At 39.6% G+C, this 20,598-nt stretch overlaps 1 protein-coding gene across 1 annotated transcript in view; it reads right to left on the bottom strand.

Annotated features, from left to right (window-relative positions):
• LIN54 (lin-54 DREAM MuvB core complex component) overlaps window positions 1-15,022 on the bottom strand; it is a 34,942-nt gene extending 19,920 nt beyond the window's left edge. The window contains exons 1-4 of the mRNA XM_009283667.1: window positions 14,950-15,022; window positions 9,594-10,321; window positions 3,342-3,462; window positions 328-473 (exon numbers count right to left, since the gene is read on the bottom strand). Of these exons, the coding sequence (XP_009281942.1) occupies window positions 328-473; window positions 3,342-3,462; window positions 9,594-10,321; window positions 14,950-14,974 (1,020 nt within the window). The 5' untranslated portion in view covers window positions 14,975-15,022. The remainder of the gene's footprint in view (window positions 1-327; window positions 474-3,341; window positions 3,463-9,593; window positions 10,322-14,949) is intronic.
• Window positions 15,023-20,598: the final 5,576 nt, after the last annotated feature.

Raw genomic sequence — 20,598 nt, 5'->3', positions numbered from 1 at the left:
CACGAGTTTTCTCACTTTTAGCCTTCCGATTCTCTCCCCCATCCCACTGAGGGGAGGGGGTGGGGTGGGGGTGGGGTGGGGTGAGCAAGCGGCTGGATGGTGCTTAGTTGCCAGCTGGGGTTAAACCACAACACATTTACTTAAAACCACAGTAAGGGAGCCAATTGCAGAAAATCTAGCTTAGGTCATTACCACAGAGCATCATGATGTGCAGTGGAGACACTGGAGCAGTGGGATCATAAACAGCTTGTAGCAAAGACACAGAGAGCTCCATTCAGACCACTGTGCAGGAGAGAGAGAAGGCTGCAGCCAGAATCAGGTCCTTACCTTATTAGGGGATTTGAGTGGCGAGATAGCTATTTTATTCGGTGTCTGTTGTGTTGTTGTACTCAAAGATGATCCAATGACTCCGCTCTCAGAGATCGTTATTGTCTTTGGTGGTGTTCCTGGAGCAGACTGTGAAAGAACTCTACCTATAAACAATGAAGACAGCATCAGCTCAAGTTATCCCTGTTTACATTAACTTTTAAAGCAAAGTTTTCTATGCATATCATGCAATTGATCCCTACTTCTGAGAGTGTATTACCTGGTAGGAAGGACATCGGCATTATTTTAAGTTAGATTTAGCAACAAAGAAGAAAATAATTGACATTATTGCAAATAAAAAGACAGTTCACTCGGGCTTAACAAAGCTGAAATGTACATTGAGCTTTCCGTGACATTCAGCCGAAAATTCTTTAAAGCCAGGACAGCATCCTCAAGCACGCAGCCCTCCAATACACCTGCGCTGCGCACAAACACCCAGCCAGCTGGCAGTTTCCTAGGAACTCCCTGGGCTGCTGCCAATGTACAGAGAAACTGAGCATCTGTGGGGGGCTACTTCCTTTTAAAACCTCAGCCATCAGAAACAAGCTGTGTTACAGCGACCAAGAAAAAGGTGTTTGGTCTGTCTACACTCAACTTAAGGTTTGGTGTGGGTTTTTTTTTTTGTTCCCCCCCCCCCATGTTGGTGGTTGTCTTCTTCATGCCTAACAGAATATATGACTCAACTGTGAAAATATGGGTAGTGGTGTAACTCTACAAACTATCTGCTTTTACAATGGCAAAAAAGGTTAAACATTAAAACCAGCAGCTCCAAATCATTAAATCAGTCTTAGGAATATTGCAAAACTCCCAGAGTGGAAAACATATTTTATTTCTTTTTTTCATACTTCTAAGTTTCTTTCCAAAGAGTGCTTGACCACTGAGCTTTCCTCTGCTGCACTTTGGCTCAGACTCATTTCTGTCATAGCTTTTCTGTCACCCATTCTCTTGTACTACATTTATCAAAATAAGAAACACAACAAACACACACCAGCATAACTTTTTCATCCAAAACCAACCAGTGGCATGACAATTAAGTCAACTGGAACTAACAAAATAAAGCATCATCCTTGTAGAAAGCTGCTTTCCTCTGAGGTCTACATGCTCTAAAATAACCTTCGCTTTTGTGCAGCCTAAGTAACAGCGCTGATAGTTGCCAGCAGCTGCTAAAGCCACATGCAATCTGAAAAATGTCGGAGTCTGTGGGACTTTACTATCTGCAGTATTCAATGCTTTGAGTTTGTTTTTTCCTGGTGACAACTTTCCCTTTCTCACTACATCCCCTCTGCGCCCCTTGGCATCAGCTTCCTAAACAGAATCTGGCTGCTTATTTAGACAAGTCTTTCAAATTTACAACTTCTACCTCAGTTTGCAGAAATTCCCAGGCAATTAAAAATATTTATCAGAGTCATAAAAACACATACAAAATCAAAACATAACACACAAATGTTACACCTTCCCCAAAATGATGCCAGCCTCTCAAAGCTGGCAAGTTATGCTGGCTGTTTGGGATGGCGAGAGGAAAGGCAGATGTTTAAAAAGATTTTCCTCTCAATTAGAGAAGCATCTTCACCTCCCAGTGATGCTTCTCTCACAGGCTCAGGGACAGGTACTCTTGATTTGCTTGTCAATATTATGTAGGTATGTTTTGATTTGGACATTTCCCTTCATTCTGTAGGCAGCAAACTCAAAAACATGCTCTTGCTGGTATTATTTTTGTTGTGGTTCCTTACTGTTTACCAGTTTTCATGTATTGCCAGATGAAGATATAATGCAGCTCCAAGTGGCTCATTTCGGGGTTTTTAATGTTTTGGGGTTGGGGTTTTTTTGTTTTTTTAAACACAAACAGCTTAATTCTAATATTTATACACATAGTGAAGCAATCTTCTTATTCACAGGTCTGTACATTTAGTAGGGAATTGTTTGAGGAAGGGGAAAAACTGGGGAGTGAGATGGGGAATCCCTCTTTCACCTGAAACATGAGTCAGGCTTCAGGGTGCAGGCAGCCTGACAACTCAAGGAAAAGATTATGTTTCAGTTATGTGCCATTCATTTGTATCTATCAAAGTTTTGAATACAGGAGACAGTTGCATTCTTTTTAAAACCAGCTCAAGTCCCAGTTCTATAAAGGCTTAACAAATTTGTTTAAATATTTGGAAAAGATTTTAGGCCTACTTGGGTTGGTCAATCTGGAAGCAGTTGAAGACATCCTTCAAAGCTCTGAAGACGACTCTGGCTTCCTACATTTGTCCTTTTGAGATAATTTACATGTCTCAGATATTACTTGCATACATGCAATGATGCATTTAGCAAGGGACACATCAGTCCCACCGTCATAATAAACAAATGATTACAGTGTGGGTTTTTTCTTTAATTTTTTTTAAAGGACACAGATTTGTTTTCCAAAGAGACAAACCATTTCTTATTTGCCTTAATTACTTTCTTAGACTCTTCTGCGATGCTTATTTTTGAAGTTGGCAAGCAACTTAACAGAAACAACACAGCTTTATTCATTTTTTTCCACTCAAACATTTTTCTCTTATTTGCATGTATTACATTTAAGTCCAACTATAGGCAGATTCAAGTAATACAAGAGCATGTGTCTCCTTTCCACCCCCGTGTATTTATATAATGTATCTACAAATACTTTCTGTTTATCGAGTGGCCTTCTCACTGGCTGTGAGGTGTTTTTTTCTCCTCCCCAAAATCCAGAAAGTAAAAGCATCTTACAGCAAAAGCAAAACGATCAAACTCTACAATCACAAAGATAATTCTAAACAAGCAAAGTGTAAAGGTACCAACAACTGCATTTACCTGCTTCTACCCACAAAATTCTGATTTTTTTTTTTTTCCAATTGCTTGAGGTACTTCAACAGAAACTACAGTAAAATCATGGAGACAGAAAAATTTCTACAATCATCATCTCTTTGAACAGCCTTTAAAAAATGGTAAAGCAAAACAAGTCAAAGTAGTACAACCTGCAATGACTGGTGACACTTGAGTGGTCTGCCCTGTAACAGCTTTGCTATTGATTGGTTTTGCAAAGATCAGCTTGGTGATCACTGGGCCAGAAGTTGGGGTTCGGGTCTTCTTGGCAATCTGAAAGATGGAGGAAAGAAAGATCTAAAGTAACTTGAGCATTTTGGATCTAAATTACTGTATTGTTAAGTACATTAGCAAATAAAAAGGGCAATACTCCCACACATAATTAGAAGAATAATTGCTTGTCTCGCATTTCACCTCCATTTCTCACTATGGAGAGAACTAGGATATCATCCATGCCACTTTAGAAAACCAGCCACCAAAGCAGGATAGCCAAATCCCTTACAGCTTTTTCCACAAGATATCTCTCTATGCAAACATACCTCATCTTCAAGATGCTGAAATTATTTCTTACATGCCATTGGTCTATATAAAAATGTTAAAATTAAATGAACAACTCTCAATATTTGAAGCTTTAAAAAAAAAAACACCTTTTTTCAGCCAACCAGGACAAAACTTGTTCCTTAAGTGGTTTGAATATGACAGCTACTGCTCTGAAACATCTCTTGACCTATTCTGACATAGCAGCACACTTTTATCCTGCAAATGGGGAAACAGCCTTCTGCAACAGTTCTCAAAAAGTACATGGATCATCAGTCCCTGAAAGTTTTGGGTACTCACTAGCCAAGAACAAATCAGCTGGCTACATCCAGGTACACAGGGGTCTTTTTTTCCTTCTGTGATCCAGTCTCCTGAAACACAACCGGACCAGGAATGTGTACGTATAATTCGATGAGACATCACTTCAACCTGAAATCTTTATAAGCAGGGTTTTATAGTCTTAACAGTCTTAAACAAGACTTTTTTCCCTTTCCCACACTGACAGAAGTTAACTACCAGATGCATTTATCCTAATAGTTTCTATACACTGGCATCCAGCTGGTGAACAGTTCAATTAAGAGGATGACTTCTTTCAAAGACTATTTTAACCTCTTGAGTGCAGAGGCTGCCTGCAGTTGTGGACTATCACTAGGATCTTCCCTGAGTCCAAGTGAGCACACTGGAAGGCATTACTGAAACCCTTACACTTACCCACCCCACAGGTCAGGCCCATACTGCCTCTCCTCCACCACACATGCCCAGGCACATCCCATGGGCACCAGCCACCGACTCCAGCAGTATCAGAGGCATGACATTGGCATCCATGTGGGGAGCTACCTCCCAAAGGCACAAAACCACCTTTGTTACTCAAGCAGCTAACTTGATCAATCTCACTGACGTGCAAAGATACAGAGATGACAGCTACTTTTAACAGCCTGAGAAAGTTGTGAGTGCTTAAATGAAGCAATTGAGTAGGCTGGATGTTATGGTTTCCTACACAAAACCCCATTTATAGAATTTGCTGACTGAAAACACCTCCTTTACAGTAGAGTAACACCAAAACATTCAAAGTATTCAGTAGCACATAACGAATTCCCCAGCTGCCCCGCAAAAAGCACACGTGAGGCTGTTTCAGCTCCCAGCAGCACACTCACAGCATGGCCAGAGAAGCTGGAGCCCTCCAGCCTCCCGTGGAAAGCAAACGTCACCTCTGTGTGCCTGAGCTGTGTCCAGCCAACGGAAGCCACCAATGAGCAGCTCTGACACCGGGCAGTGCCAGAAAACAGACATCATTTAAAGGAAGCCATGTGATGCTTCACAGTTACAGTACAAGTGTTCCTCAGAGGAAACTTCCACCTCAGACCATTGGCAGGTGAAGGTCATTTGCCCAAATATGCTGCACCCAGGCCACATTAGCTGCTTTATAGGTGGCATACAATAGTCAAGGCTTAAAATGAAATAGAGAAGAAAAAAAAACCTGCTCTTTTTGGAGATATATTAACTAAAACCTTGAAACATAAGTTGTTTGAAGAAGGAATCTTCGTTCACAGCCCAGTTTACAAATTTAACTCAAAGCCATTTTAACATTTCAAGGATTCAGTTCTCTCGGCACGTACACAGCTGATAGATGAGCAGGCATTTTATACGTAATTTTTTTTATCAGAAATTAAAATGTGTGCAAATTTACAAATTCCCCACGTTTCATCTGCTTGATTTGAGATTTCCATTCTGCTGAAATTAATCTTATCCTGCCATAAGGTATTATTGTAACTCAACTACTATTGCTTTTACTCTCTGAAGCGAGGGCAAAGTCTGGCTCAGAACATGATCAACATCCAGCAGGTACAGCCAGCTCTTGACAACAGCAGTCGTTTCCCAGTAACAGTCAATAAATGTACTTAAGTGACTTACATGAATACATGTAAAATACTAGCTACCCATTAACATGAAGTATTTCAGAAAAAATGTAAAAATATCAAAATGATAGCTGGTCAACACAAGTAGCCCTGCTTCCCTCAGACTCAACAATATCCTCCTCAGATAAATTCCCTCCTGCTTTTTGGGTTGTCCTGGTTTTGGCAGGGATAGAGTTAGTTTCCTTCCTAGTAGCTGGTACAGTGCTGTGTTTTGGATTTAGGGTGAGAACAATGTTGATAACACACCAATGCCGATGGGAAGTAGTGAATGAATTCCTTGTTTTGCTTTGCTTGTGTGTGTGGCTTTTGCTTTCCCTATTAAACTGTCTTTACCTCAACCCACGAGTTTTCTCACTTTTACACTTCCAATTCTCTCCCCCATCCCACTGGGGGGAGTGAGAGAGTGGCTGTCTGGTGCTTAGTTGCCTGCTAAGGTTAAACCACGACATGGGTGAACTGTATGTCTACGAAGGAGGTCTAACAAACAAGTGAATCCCCTCAGGGCTTAGGAAACATGGCAAAACTCAAATGTGGTTGGTTACAGATGAGGAACAGCCCTTGGCCCCCAAGTGCAGGCAGTGCACTCCTGCCCTTACTTACTGCCAAGCAAGCCTTTCTGAGGTTTTTGCCACTGGAGCTGATAACCCCAGCCACCTGTAAGAGCCTTCTAGGCATCAGTGGGAAACTCGCTACCCATTTCAGTAGAGACTGGAAAAGCCAGAAGAAATAATCAAGATGACAGACTGCCCCTTTCATGCTTCAGAAAAAGCGAGTTCTCTGGAGTCCTCTGCTATTGCCTGTACTAATCACAAGAAGGTTAACATTTTTCCTCTGCCTATGTAAGTTAAGCATGCTCTCTGCAAGTTACTTTGAATTAGACTGCAAAAATATTTCCTGGGGCAACAAGCTCTTCCATAAGAAAATTATTATTATTTAGAAGCACACACCAGCCTCCTTCTCCCTACAGAAATGAAGAGATTTATCTGCAAGCATCTTTATTTAAAGGGTCAATTTGTGTCTTCCTAAGCACTCTCCACTAAACAAGATGAGCTAGCAAGTTTCTACAGCCGGACTTTGTTTTCAGCTGTCAAACCATGTTCTATTCATACAGAAAAAGGCACATGCATACCTTGCATACTGCTGGATTGAATATCTACATAGTCAGCTACCATAAAGGAACTAACATACTATAAATCCATTCCCTAGATGACCTCATGGGAGCTTGTCCATGTAGCCACGCCCTATGTAATTTATATTTGGCATAATATGAAAAAAATCAGGGACTCTAGAAATAGAAGAGGAAAACAGTGTACTTCAGAGATGATGAAGAAACTGAGCTAGGAATGGGAGTTTGCTCTGAGGTCAGGGAATGCATGAGGTCACTCTTCCATGATGAGATGAAGCCACAATGATGGCTTAGCAGTTGTCTTGCCACAGTAGCAACGATGCTATGGACATGTAGATTTAACTGCTGAAACACAGAGCCAGTTACCATATCAAGACAAGTTCAAGTTAGACTAGCTTAGTGACAGTGATGGCGATGGGTCTGGACATCTGGTTGAGAGTCATCTGCAAGGCCAAACTCCTGCTTATTGCACTTGGACTACAGTAGTACACCAGCAGGCACATCATTGTTTTTAAGCCTGTACACAGGCAGGAGCCACAGGCTGAAAGCAGACGCACTTGCCCAGTAGTTTTGTCCACGCATCCAGGGCAGCGGTTCCAACTAAATCAGGACAAGCTGCCAAGGGACAGTAATAAACCTCTGGATATAGACAAAGCCCAAGATCCTGCCACATTTTACACCTCATACCTCTAAAATTGTAATCAGAGAGGGAGCCAGATTCCAAGGAACATTTTCCTCAACTCTATCAATTATGCTTTTTCTCAAGTGCTGAGATTTCAAATGTCACCATTAGATTACAGCACAGCTAATTGAGTTTCTCTAATGACCTGCAAAGCCCCTACAACAGTGAGGATGTAAGGAGAACCGAAGAGAGCTCTTTGTCATCTAATCTTTTATCAATTCACTTTTCAGCACCAAGTGAACTGCTGTGCTGCCTTGCATCTGAAATACCTGATTCACAAAGCGACAAGAGATAAGTTACACAAGACCCTTGGGAGACAGGGAGGCTTTCACAGCTTCCTTTTCCACTCACTGAAAGGTTAAGAGGCTTGTTCAGGATGATGGGATAAATGCATGACTTCATTCATTCATAAGCCAGGGACTCAAGGCATGGGTTACCTCCCGTCATTCATGATAGGGTAGACCATGAATCTCTCGCCTAGCCTCATATATTCCTCTGACACTTTAGTAATTTTCTACAGGGAAAAGCACTGTCTAGGAAGTGTTAATGTAATCATCTTCCCTGCAGTATCAGGTACTTACAACCAACTGAACATTGCCTTCTTGCTTTTCATTTCTACTTCCTCCTCTCCTTATAGGAAAAAAGGAATGCCAGGTGTTAACAGTTCAATCTGTTTTGCAAATGGAAGCAAAGGTTTAATAAAAAGAGACCACAAAAAACAAATTTTCTCAAACTGCAATTAACTAGATTTACAAATGGATGTAAGTCCATTTGCAACAGCTTCTATTAAAGAACCTGTAGAATTCCTAATGACAAACTGCAGAGGTGAATCACCAAGTCACTGTATTTCAGTCACTGATGGCACAGGTCATCTCATGCAAGCAAAAGCACATCACAGCTAAGTCATTCTCCTCAGTTTCCTGTATCTGTCACTTGGCAGTGAGTAACTGAAGCCAAGTAACAGGAACTGGTCCACTCTTAAATGCTCCTATGCTGAGTCAAGAGCAGGGGCTTTTTTGAAAGCTATAATGACAAGCATATCATAAATGATCAAGGTACAAAAATAAAAGTCACTTAAGAAAACTGATGTTACAAACAGCCATTATTAAACATGTTTTCCACAGGTATGATGTAGCAACAAAAAAAGAAGAAAGCAGAAATCAGTGCAGGAATCATCTGCAGCTTTGAAACAAGCCATCCTGAGAGTTGCTCACATTTGCTTGCCATGAAATACTACTTGGGGAACTTACCATTCGGCTAATAACATGCTTAAAAGTTTATCATTTTTCATGTGCAGCAAATTAGTTTATTAGCATACTTAGAGTTTAATTTCTCATTTCATTTAGACTGTAAAATAAATATATTTTCCATCATAACCTGCATCAAATTCTACTTTTCCTTCACTTTCATGAGGTCTTATTTCTGCCTCACTGCCAACTAGAACAAAGTCACTCACATTTAGTTCTGCCATATACCAGATGAAAATCAGACCCTCTGGGTCATAACCCAAGTCTTTTCAACACATTTTCAGATCCCAGCAGACTCTCTGTGGTTTCAAATGTCTCAAGATCCATGCCAGAGATCGGGAACAAGACCTTCAAGTGTCCAGCTTACGATAGCGTCTAGTCTATCCGTATCTATTAATAAGCTTAAATAGATTTGAGGCAGACAAGATATACCTTTCTGTTCTTTTTCAAATGCTGGAAGGTTTCTTTAGTTTGTTTAAACAAACTCTCTGAACGTAATAGGAGAAGCTACTCTTTCATAAAGGAGTAAAGCAGCGTACACTTTGAATAAAGAACAACAGGCATATAGAGTTCAATTCAGTCTTCCTGAAAGCACATAGAATTTATTTTTATAAAATGAAAATAATGGGGAAATTCTCTTCAATTTACTGAATTTTAATAGCTCACTTTCTCTGAGGCAAATCCTAAGTTTCTAGACAGTAGCTAGAGGTAAAGGGCATAAAATGGTAAATGCATCCACAGATGAAAGCATGGGCTAAGAGCAGCATTGTATTTTTTAATACAAGGAATAAATGCAGAGACTGAAAGCAACCGTGTGTCAATCAGTGAAGGAAATGGACAACAGTTGCAGCAACAAAATTGTTTTTAAGATGTTTCATCAGCATAACTCACTTTACCTGTACTGTTTTTAATTGCTGGGTCTGCAAAACAGAAGGCTGGGCCGCAGTGTTTATCAGCTGACTTCCTTGCGTCAAAGCTGAGACACCAACAACAGGTTTCACTTCTGACCGACCTCCAATAACAACTTTGATCTGCTGGCCTTGTACCTTGGATTCTCCACCTTGCGCTTGGGACGTGGCCTTCTGTGCCTGCGGGAGTTGGCTGTGGGGTAATGCTAAAACAATAGGTTGGCCAGACTTGCCCAAAGTTGTTACAATTAGCTTTTGCCCATCTGGTTTAATACTCTGATTGCCTATTTTAATATCGGCAGTCTTGTTCAGAATAATTTGATTGGCTGATATAGTGACGGGGGTCTGAGCACCAAGTTTATGGAGGCCACTGGGAAAGGTAGGCTTTACTACTGCATTCACATCAGTTTTGGGAGTTGTGGTGTTCACTGTCAGATCGCCTGAGTGATTGCTGGGTGCAGTAACCAATTCTGTGGTGACTGCGGCTGTAGTCGTAGCTGAGGAGTCACTGGTGGAGCTTATGTTCACTATTTCTTCCAGTTCTGTTTCCATGGGAATAGAATCTCCCATCGGTGACGACACAATAACTGCCTCGATGCTGTCATCTTCCACCAGAGTTATACCAGTGTCCATTATTTCCTCAGGGAGCAAGCTGTTGACTTCTGCCGAAACCACCTCCATTTTAGCAGTTGTGGCAGTGATGACCAGAACAGGTACTGCAATAAGATTTAAAAAAGTTATCTGCTTCCAGAAAACATATTTTTCAAAGCTTTATGAATAATACTACTAAAGAAGAAAATATAGTAGCAGAATTTTTTTCAGACTGAAGGCATTGTGCATGCACAGGAGGGATATCATGAAAAAAATTGTTATCAAAACATAACACATTAAGCTGAATTTACTCTCAGTAAGAATTTATATCAAACCTCTTCAACATCATCCACTGAAGTCAAATCAAGGCACTCTTGACACAGTACACAAAGAAGCAGCGTTTCCCCCCCAAGATACGGGCACCTTGTTCACAGACATTTAAGCTTGCTGAAATATAAAGCAAGAATTAAACAGCTTTAAAAATCCAACAGATGATAATGGCTTTTCTCATACATGTCAACATTGATTAGCAGGTTATCTTGCCTCAAGAAACTTGTTATCCATACCAGATGTAACAGGGGTTCATGTTTGCCAAATCGTCATTTTGGAAATCTCAGAAAAACAAACAGTTGTCTAGTGACAGGCTTTAACAACGCCACAAACTCAATCAACAGCACACCTACACCAGGACCAAGCCAAAGCCTGCCCTTCCAAGATGAACAGATAATTCCTCTGTGCTGGCCATGAAAAGAACAGCTCAATATTTTTTTCCTCAATACTCACAAGAAAATATAAAGCCCAAATTCATGATTAATTTGAAACGTGTTCTAAACACAAAACAAAGAATACCCCATCTGAAAGAAAACAGAATTTTTTTTGTAAGCTGTCTAGTAAGAGTGACCAATTTATATAAAAAAACCTACTACAGTGAGATTCAAAGCCAGAGTCACTTCCCACTTGAGAAACCTTAAAGACATTGCTGGAAATGGTCACATCTACCATTCCCACTAAAACCATATTGCTGTCAGAGGCTGAAAACAGATCAGCTTAATAAGGAGTTTTCCCCACTTGCTGACCCCATCAGCACGCTTGGGCACTGGATGGGTGAGCACACTGCGTGGGTATGTGTACACATTCTCGAGTACTCATTACAAGCTCAAGAGGACAGGATCCTTGCAAATTCAGTTTCCTACTTGCTAGGAAAAGCAGAGTTGAGTTATTTGTTCTAAGCAACATTCATAATTAAGGAACTGTGCCAGTAAAAACACTGACCAAATGCTGAGGTGACACTGATTCCTCTAGAGTCACTGTGGTTCCATTTTGCACAGCAGCTAACTACAGAACAGCTGCATTTCACCTACAAGGTAGAAGGATGGGGAAAAACCCTGCTATAATCTACCTAGTTTCCATACCGAGCTCAGGAGGTTGGGCTGGAGCAGTTCATGGCCTTCCTGATCATGAAGGGTGCCATCCTGATTCCCCTCACCTCCAGAGTACAAGCCATATCAAACTGCCATGATACTCAAGAAGCCTGAGCTATAAAAGACCTTGTTCAGATGACCGACGATCAAACTCACACACAGCTCACTTATTGGCAGGCATTTAAAGATACAAAAGTTATCTGATGTCACTGCCAGAAATACCGCCTTTGGAAAGCATTTTTCCCAAAGTAAGGCCAGTACAGCTTGCAGTGATGCCAGCCCTGATAACTAGTGCTAGACAAAACAGCTTACTCCTAAGGACACAGTAGTAATATTATTGCATTGCTGTCTTAAAGTCAAATTGGTTAACTGCATATGAGATTACACAAAAATAGGAATAGTAAAAGCAGACTGTTTCAGCATATGTTAAGGCCACTAGCTCTCCTCCTGAGCTGTGTTGCTTTAATATCTCCTCATCAACCTGCATGGGCTTATGTCTTAGATCTTACAACTTGGAACTATTTCACACAAAATAACCCCCATCATCCTGTTCTATACTGACAAGCACAAGGGGCTTGGATCCAGAAGTTAGACTCCTAGGGTCAACCGCAATCCAAATAATGATTTCCACCATGTTTGAAAAGGAGGGAATCATCTAAATTAAGACAGTGGAAAAATCACCAGATTCAGTAATGACAAATAATTTTAAATTACTTGCTTTTTGTTTGCATTTGTACATGTTATTCCCTAAAAGAAAGGTCATCTTAGTATCTTTTAAGAGTATGACCATAAAGTATTTACATATATTTAAGTAGTTATACAGTTCAATAGTTATTTATATTCTTCATTCTTACCATTTGGTTATGTTACAAAGGAGTAAACGGATATTAAATACCTAGTTGAAAGGATATTTACATTAGAATTCACAGAGTCAGGGTTTTAAACAGCATTCTGACTTCAAACAAACCACTTGCAAGTCAGAGTGCAGAGGAAAAGAAATACATTACATCAAGTCTGGAATCAGAAACTGACAAGTTAAAAGAAAAGAAACATTACACATGGTTACTGGATTAACAGCTTATGGCCATCACATTGGAAGATTTTACAGTTATTAGGTCTCATCATTTTACAGTTGGCTGCCATTAACATTCAGGCTAGTGTCATCAACAACAGCAAGAACCACAACACAACCCACTTGTTCTATTTCTTCATTGCTTATTGGATATGACTGAAAGATACATGAAATGCAACAATGAAAACCTCATCCTAGCTATATGAGAGGCTGCTGTCAAAGGCAGCTTCAACGTCCCAGCAGATTTTACTTCTAGGTATTTAGCCAGGATTTCTCAGCAGTTCAGCTGTTTATTTTTTTCTAATGCTTTTATACCAAACACACACTGTTTCCATTTTTCCAGCTAAATCACTAAAGTGATTTCTAACAGTAAAAGCATGCCAACCTCTTTTAAGATTCTAACAGCTTTGAGATCTTCAAGGCAGGGGAGAGAATTATTTTAACTATTTAAAAAGACATAGAAGTTTCCTTTGCTTCAGCAATTATGCTTTGAGTCACTTGATAATGCAAGAGCTGTACCTACAACCCCCCCAAAAAGATGGATCAGTAAGTGTTTACATTTATTTAGCTCAAAACCTGAAGAAAAAACAATCTAAAGCAAGGAAGCGGATAAGCACACTATCAGACCAGGGAACTCCACAAAAATTCTAGGACCAGATTACTAAATAGGTAATTTTAGCCTACAAAATAATGGCCTTAGAACTAAATTAAAAGCTCAAGATGAAATTCACATAATGAAGATTTGTTTAGAAAAAGACTGTCCTAGCATAGCTCAGAACATCCAACCAGCCAAACACATAAAAAAAATTAGGGACTAAAGCATATCAACAGCAAAGTCTTGGAGCAACAACTTTGAAAAATGCTGAGTAATGTTAGGAGGAGGTCAGGGACAAAAGCTCAGCTTGAATGAACCACCTCTGATCATCTTACTCATAGCACAGATCTCTATACTTGATCAAGTCTTAAGTCTTGGAGCAACAACTTTGAAAAATGCTGAGTAATGTAGGTCAGGGACAAAAGCTCAGCTTGAATGAACCACCTCTGATCATCTTACTTATATATATAAAGTCATAAAGGGTAAGGGGATTTAAAAGGAAGAGGCTAAAGAATGCCACGTACCTGTGAACTTCCATCTATTTTTTCCTTTTCTGTCACTAGTATGTCAGTGCAGAATCTTTAAGAAACTAACACTGTTAAAGTGTTGAGATTGATTATATCAACACCTTTGTTGATAAAACATGCAAAGCAGCCACACTAAACAGAAAAATCAAAAGAGTCAATAAAGCACACTGATCTGCAAACAACTAAACAAAATGCAACAATGCCTGTATTTTACAGTAACTAACTGCATCTTATTACATCTCCAGAAACGCCCCCATTTCACTAAAATAAGAATAGCTAACCTTCCACTCTACAACCATGAGCAGTTCGAGTGCAGCACTTACATGAGGATATGTTACAAAATCATTAGCGAGGCTATGCACTGCAAGGAAAACTGTCCAGAAGTTCAGATTACTCAGAAACAAGGCTACTGAGGCTAACTTTACAGGATGTTCTGGGATGGTGCTGCATGTTAGCAAGGTCATTCCAGTGAAGCAGCGGACCAAGGGACTTGTCACCATTTGTGGCCCTATTAGTGGTCCCTTTCCCATTCTCTTCTCAGTACACAGCACAGGCCTGGTGGCGCTTAGCCATGAGAAGGCTCTGGTATAACTTGACAGGTTTAAGAACATTGGCCAGGCCTGCCTTAAGTCATTGGTAATGTTCATTTTAAACTAAATTCTGAAGTGTCACTTTCACCAGAAAATAGGGAAATCAAATCAGTAACAACTTTTGTATGAGCACCTATCTCGAAGTCCAGAAAACCACACCCCAAAATCAAAAGCTTCATAAATGCATTAAGTCCAACATAGCCCGTAAAATAGCAGGGATTCTCTTGGGATCAATAAAACTGTTGCTGCATGCTACGCAAATGCTAACTGAAACCAAGTATCTTTGCCAGGTACAGCAGCTAGTAGTTCTTTAAAGCTGGGACAGATGCACACACTTAAGCATAACATTATTAAGAGCCAGCAAGGGAAAATACTTTCATCTTCCTGAGCTAGGAACTGCAAAAACCCTTAAAAAGAAGTATGAAGAGGAACAATGAAACACCGCAAAAAAAACCCACCCTCAAGAGGTCACCACTTGGGTGATTGTCCAGGAGACAAATCACATGGACATGTCTAGCATATGTGAAACTAGTTACTACATCACTAACCACGAGAAGATGGAAATATGACCATGTATTCATTATTACAATTTTCTTCCTGAGGGATGTAATGCAGGATACAATTTTGCAGCTCCTGAAAAACAGAAAATCAGAACCCTTACATTAAGGGACTTATGAGCACCTCCACACACCCTTGCTGCCACAAGAGGCCGTATCCTTTCCGACGATCAATAAAGTTAAGAAGTTTTAGCTTTTAAGAGAATCAAGGTGTATGCCTAATAATTTGCAAAGCAGAAGGGAGAACACCAATAGTTGCAGTATCTCTCAAGGGATTTACTAAGCTGGGTGGTTGGGGGGAAATGGGGCTAGAAACTAGGGTCAGATGAATGGCAGAAAAGTAACAGTGGACAACTTAACAAGTAATTGTTCACTGCAAGTACAATGAACTCTAAACGCAAATGGAGGGGGGGGACGGGGACAAAAGAATACAGTATCACCAGCTAGCCAATACAAAAGGGATAACATTTGACATTTCCTTTGCAGAGCCAAAAATGTGACAATACCATCACTTTTCTTTCAAATAAAGGTGGAGCAGGGGACTGTCAGCAGGCTATGGCTCAGATTTGAGGATTTTAGAACTCAAAAATCCCACAATATTCATATGAAGTTATATTCATAAAATCAGCATATTTCTCTTAACTAGCAAAGGTTTTAAACATCATTTATTTCATTCCTACATCTATTCATTAGAACAAAGGCAAGAGCAGGAGGAAGTAGGGGAAATACAGAATGGATCTTTGATGATTTAGCTGAGAATCATGAGATGCTGTCAGCCGTATGCAATCAAAAAGTTTAGGTGCTTAAATGCTTTTCAAATTTTTCAGCTTCTGCTTACCTGCCCTCTCCAATAGTGGCGATATGTAAACTCCAGAAAGCTGCTGAGCTGAAAAAGATCAAATTTTTTTGGTCTTGATACTTAGAGATTAAGCAGTTTAAAATTACCAGGCCTTGAGTAGTTGGAAGCTGCCACAAAAGAGAGATCCAAGTACAATCCAGTAGGAACATTGCAGTAGCAATTCCTTCACCTCCTCCCATTCCCTTTCCTAATCTTCCAGCTCTTGGGAGGGAGGGAAAAAAAGCATCTTGCAATTATTCAACCATGGAACAGTTACTAAGCTCTCCATGCTGCTATCATTGACATATAACACTACAAAATAGTGACAAGGACAGTTAAAACACAATGAACCAAAAAAACCACAGAGGAATAAACAGATGTTCTTTGTAGACATGCTGTAAAAAAAAAATCTTCTACTTAAGTTTTCAAAAATTCATGTCCTATTGTCTTCAAAACAATATATATATATGTTTTACCAATATATTGATATGAAATACACTGCCTTCACCAGAAGAGTCTTTAGTGGATCATACCCAAAGCTTTAGAAGCGATGCGTGCAACATGACTGCATCTTCTTCCTTCACCACAACTGCTGTTACAAATATACTTTAAGACTCAGCTATCCTGTGACCTGTAGCTGTTTTCTTTACATCAAAATTAATTCTCACATACAAGGAATCACAGCATGCTACCACAGAAATTAGATTACACACACCGAGTACAAAAGCAATTTTTACAATGAAACTAACAAAGACCTTGGATATAGTACATAACCAAAAATCCCCATGACTCACATAGAACCTTTCAGGCAAAACAGAAGTTAGAGAAAAAGGAAAAAAGCCACAACTAAGTTTTTGATGAAAGCAGCATGTCATACAAATTGTAAATGGTTGAATTACATTATACATACATGTGAGTGCATTGCTTGCTAAAAACCCAGCATTTTAAAACACTCAAGATACCTAACTCCAGATTGGACAACCCCCTTTTCACCACAAGAAGAAAATATTACATTGCCCAAATGTACCATCAATTACAAAACAAGATTAGTAAGGAAGAACATTCTAGCCTTTGTGAGGTTCTGAGTAGTATTACTGAAAAAAACCCAACAAAACTCCAAGCACTTGCCCAGATCATTAGTATCTAGAAAACTAAATCACTTAAAGGTCAAATTACTCTCCCATGCATGGCTCACAGCTGTTACCTAGCTCTCACATGCTTGTTACATGTCCATTAAAAAGGAGGCAAAACCATACCATTTTACCAATAGTAGTCTGCATTTCAAGCCATGTTTACATTTCAAATTTGCTTAGATATCTATCTCAATCATCAGTTGCCACTTTCAGCATTTGCTATTCGTGGCTCACAGCAAGCCAAAAACTTAAGACTTCCATGTCGTTCTGAAGATGGACCAGGATCAGCAAGCTGATGATAAATCTGCTCGAGAACTACTTAGTGCCCTTTAAGGGTCTAATCCTCACCAGTGCTAAGTAAATTCCAGAGTGCACTGAAGAGCAAAGGCATTACTATCATGCGAACACTGCCCGCCAATCTAACAATGCAGTGTTCTGCAGAAGTAAAAGAACATCGATATGTGTATATTTTTCAAATGACTGGCTAAGAAAGCAGAAATACAGACATAATTAGGATAGCCATTTATACTCTGAATACCAACAAATGCACGCTGCTGACCACAGAAAGAGCTTCCATACGTCCTCCTTTTCTCTTACAAAAGAGTGTTGAAGGTTGCTTTATTATGGTAAGGTTAAAGTCTTAAACACTGCTTGTTTAGCACGCACCTTACTTATAGCAACTTTCCAGGAAAGAACTGGAAATAACATTCATTGTAGCAGAACACTTCAAAGCAGCTCAGTTTGCTTTCTGTAACTGGAAACAATGTTCTACTTTCAAGCAGAGTTTCATGCAAACTAAAAATAAAATAGAAACCAAAAATCAGAACATTTCCCTTCACCCTTCCCTTGGTCTGCATGCCAGTTTCAGTCATTTTCATAACATACAGTAGCACAAAAGCTGAAAAACAAAACTGCACAGGTGTTCTTATGGTCATTAAACACATTCTGAAGGTGTTCACTGCCATGAACAATCCAATATTTGGGTTTGTAGATTCCAGGACCTTTACATTTAATGAAGCATTTCTAACCTTACGTTTTATGCAAACTTTGTGGTGACACCAAAAGAAACAACCCCTAAAATAACTTCAAATTATTTTATTTTCTGCAGTGTTTGGGAGGCCAAAATTAAAGCATTAAGAATCTGAAGCTAAGATGAATATATATGTGGTAAACTTAGCTTAACTGAAAAAACTCAACAACTTAACAATGTGAAGAGTACTTATCACTAGGCCCAAAAAATGCAGATTTCAGTCTTTCAAGTATAGCTTGAAATAAAGGTCTTGCTTTCCAAATTCCAGACGCTTCTTGAATGTGGGGCTACAGAAGAATTCAGAACACACAGCAATATCACACCAAGTATACTCTTAAAAACAACAAGCATGAAAATTGCCATCATGGGCTTGATATCGAGTTCCCTACAGACTTTTAACAGGTGTTATCATACTGGGCACCTTTTAAGATTAGGCTTGCTGCCAGCAATTTCAGCAAGAGTGCATTTTAGCTCTGTATTTATGAGCAAAGGTTCATCACAACAGAATTGTAACCTACCAATTTTATTGAGACTTTGCAAATCAGGAAGCGCAGTGATTATGTGGTGCATTACATGTATACTTCATCAGCACTGCTCAGTCAGAAGGTACAATACATAAAGTTCATTCTAACTGAAACAAAGACACATGCAACACTGATTTCAGTGGGGTATTCAATTTCCAAAAATATGCTAACATGGCACAGAAAAGCATTTTGTCCTAAAAACTTAATTCCTTATGCATCTTATGCAATCATATGATTCTTTTCAAAGTTAGAAGAATGCAGAGATGAAAACCAGGTAAAAAAAAAAATCTAAGACCATAAACTGCAACACTTTCAGGGTAGTGCTGTCAAGATTTGGACAGCAGTGAAAGCTGTTATGGCCACTATTGCTTTTTAAACTTATCCTAGAAATCTAAGTTGGCTTTCTTCATTTTTGAGTCCAATGGAGCATTGAAAGAAAAGCAAAAATAGCTCAACAGTTATATTGCAGTGATTCACCAGAAAACATGCTTCTAGCTGCAGACCTCAGTAGCTCTACTAGCCTTAAACATAACACTTTAGTACAGAATATATTTACTTGCAGAAGGACTGAGCTGAAGATAAATAGCTCGCCTGCAGGCAAACCGTTACTTGGTTCAGATGCCAAAAAACACTATTACCCCCTCCCTCCCACTTTAATCTCTAGATAAAACACCTTTGTATTCCTTTTGGTGAAAACTTATTTAAATAACCAGGATTGTGCAATAGCTGACTGGTTTTTGTGGAATGAAATTCCACATTAAGATTTTGAGTCAAGAGATCAATTCAATAGATGAAATGGGAATTTCAGTGAAATCTTCATCTCTGCTCCAGAACCATGTGGGCCACTTCAAATGCAGGCTTCTCAGACCTCTGAAGTCTCATTTATCATAACACAAAAGGTTGAAGAGCTACCAAAACACAAGCTGGTGAGTTTCATTAGGTATACCTAAGAAAACCAATAGTTAAGCTTTTGGATAAACACCTAAAAAAAAAAATCTTACAGACAGGACTAGCCAGAGAGAAGCATTTCAGTGACTAGGACCACACATTATCTCTTATAACCTTTGTTTTCAATATCCTGAAAGCAACACAGAGAGGTATTTACTATATCTTACTCTATCCCCAGAGATGCTTTATTCCAGACAGCATACCAAGGCCACCTGGAAGGATGAGTTCTTTGCATGCACCCTCTGTGCTGCTCAACATATCCCTTTCTGTCCTTACAGGATACCCTCCCCAGTTTGACTTCCATGGCAAACATGCTCTACCACCAGTTGGACAAGTCACCACTGTTTGAGTTGAAATGGATCCAGAAGGTTCATCTCATTCTCAGAATTAATAAGAGAAGAAACAATTATATGCAAAGGCTTAATTGTGTTTCTCCATGGAAAAAGTTGTTTTCTTTTTTATGTTGCAAGATCACCTAGCTCATAGCTTCCCTCTTTACTAGATCTAAGACAACTTTGTATACACAAAAGAAGATTTTGCCAACGGTCAATTTATAATTTTGGGGATTGGAGATTAACAGTGTTATATACGACAGGACATCAAGGCTGACCTGTAGCCTTGGCAGGTTATCTGCTGTGACTCAGCTGTCCCAGTTGATCGCTAGACTCTGTTAAAGCGCCACACACCCACAATGAGCTGGACGCACCTGTATCAGAGGGTGTCTCAGCACCTCAGTAAATTCCCCCAGAATCCAGCTCAGGACATGCACCCAAACAGCTCTGTGCCAAACTGTACACTATCAAAACTAACTGAGCAGCAGCAATATAACTTAAGTGATTAAGAGATGAGTTTGTGCAAAATTGTATAGCATCTGCATTGTTGAGGGTAGTCTATGTTCTTATCTGGACAACTAAGAGATAACTCTCTTCCAAGGACAAAGCTTATTTTGCAGCCATAAACAAATATTAGAAGCATGAGCAGAAGTAAATGTAACAACTCATGATAACAGCGTCATTAAGAATTTTCGTTAAGAATCCAGGACAACCAACTCGTCAGCAAAAAGACATAGGTTGAATAAAAAGCTTTGACATAACACCAAAACTCACCTTCCCGTTCAACAGAGAGAATGAGCTCTTATTTTTCGCAGTCATTCCACTAGCAATGGTA

Source organism: Aptenodytes forsteri, unplaced genomic scaffold (assembly GCF_000699145.1).
Source record: "Aptenodytes forsteri isolate BGI_AS27 unplaced genomic scaffold, ASM69914v1 Scaffold342, whole genome shotgun sequence".
Lineage (NCBI taxonomy): Eukaryota > Metazoa > Chordata > Aves > Sphenisciformes > Spheniscidae > Aptenodytes > Aptenodytes forsteri.
This window is presented reverse-complemented; position numbering and strand designations above follow the sequence as displayed.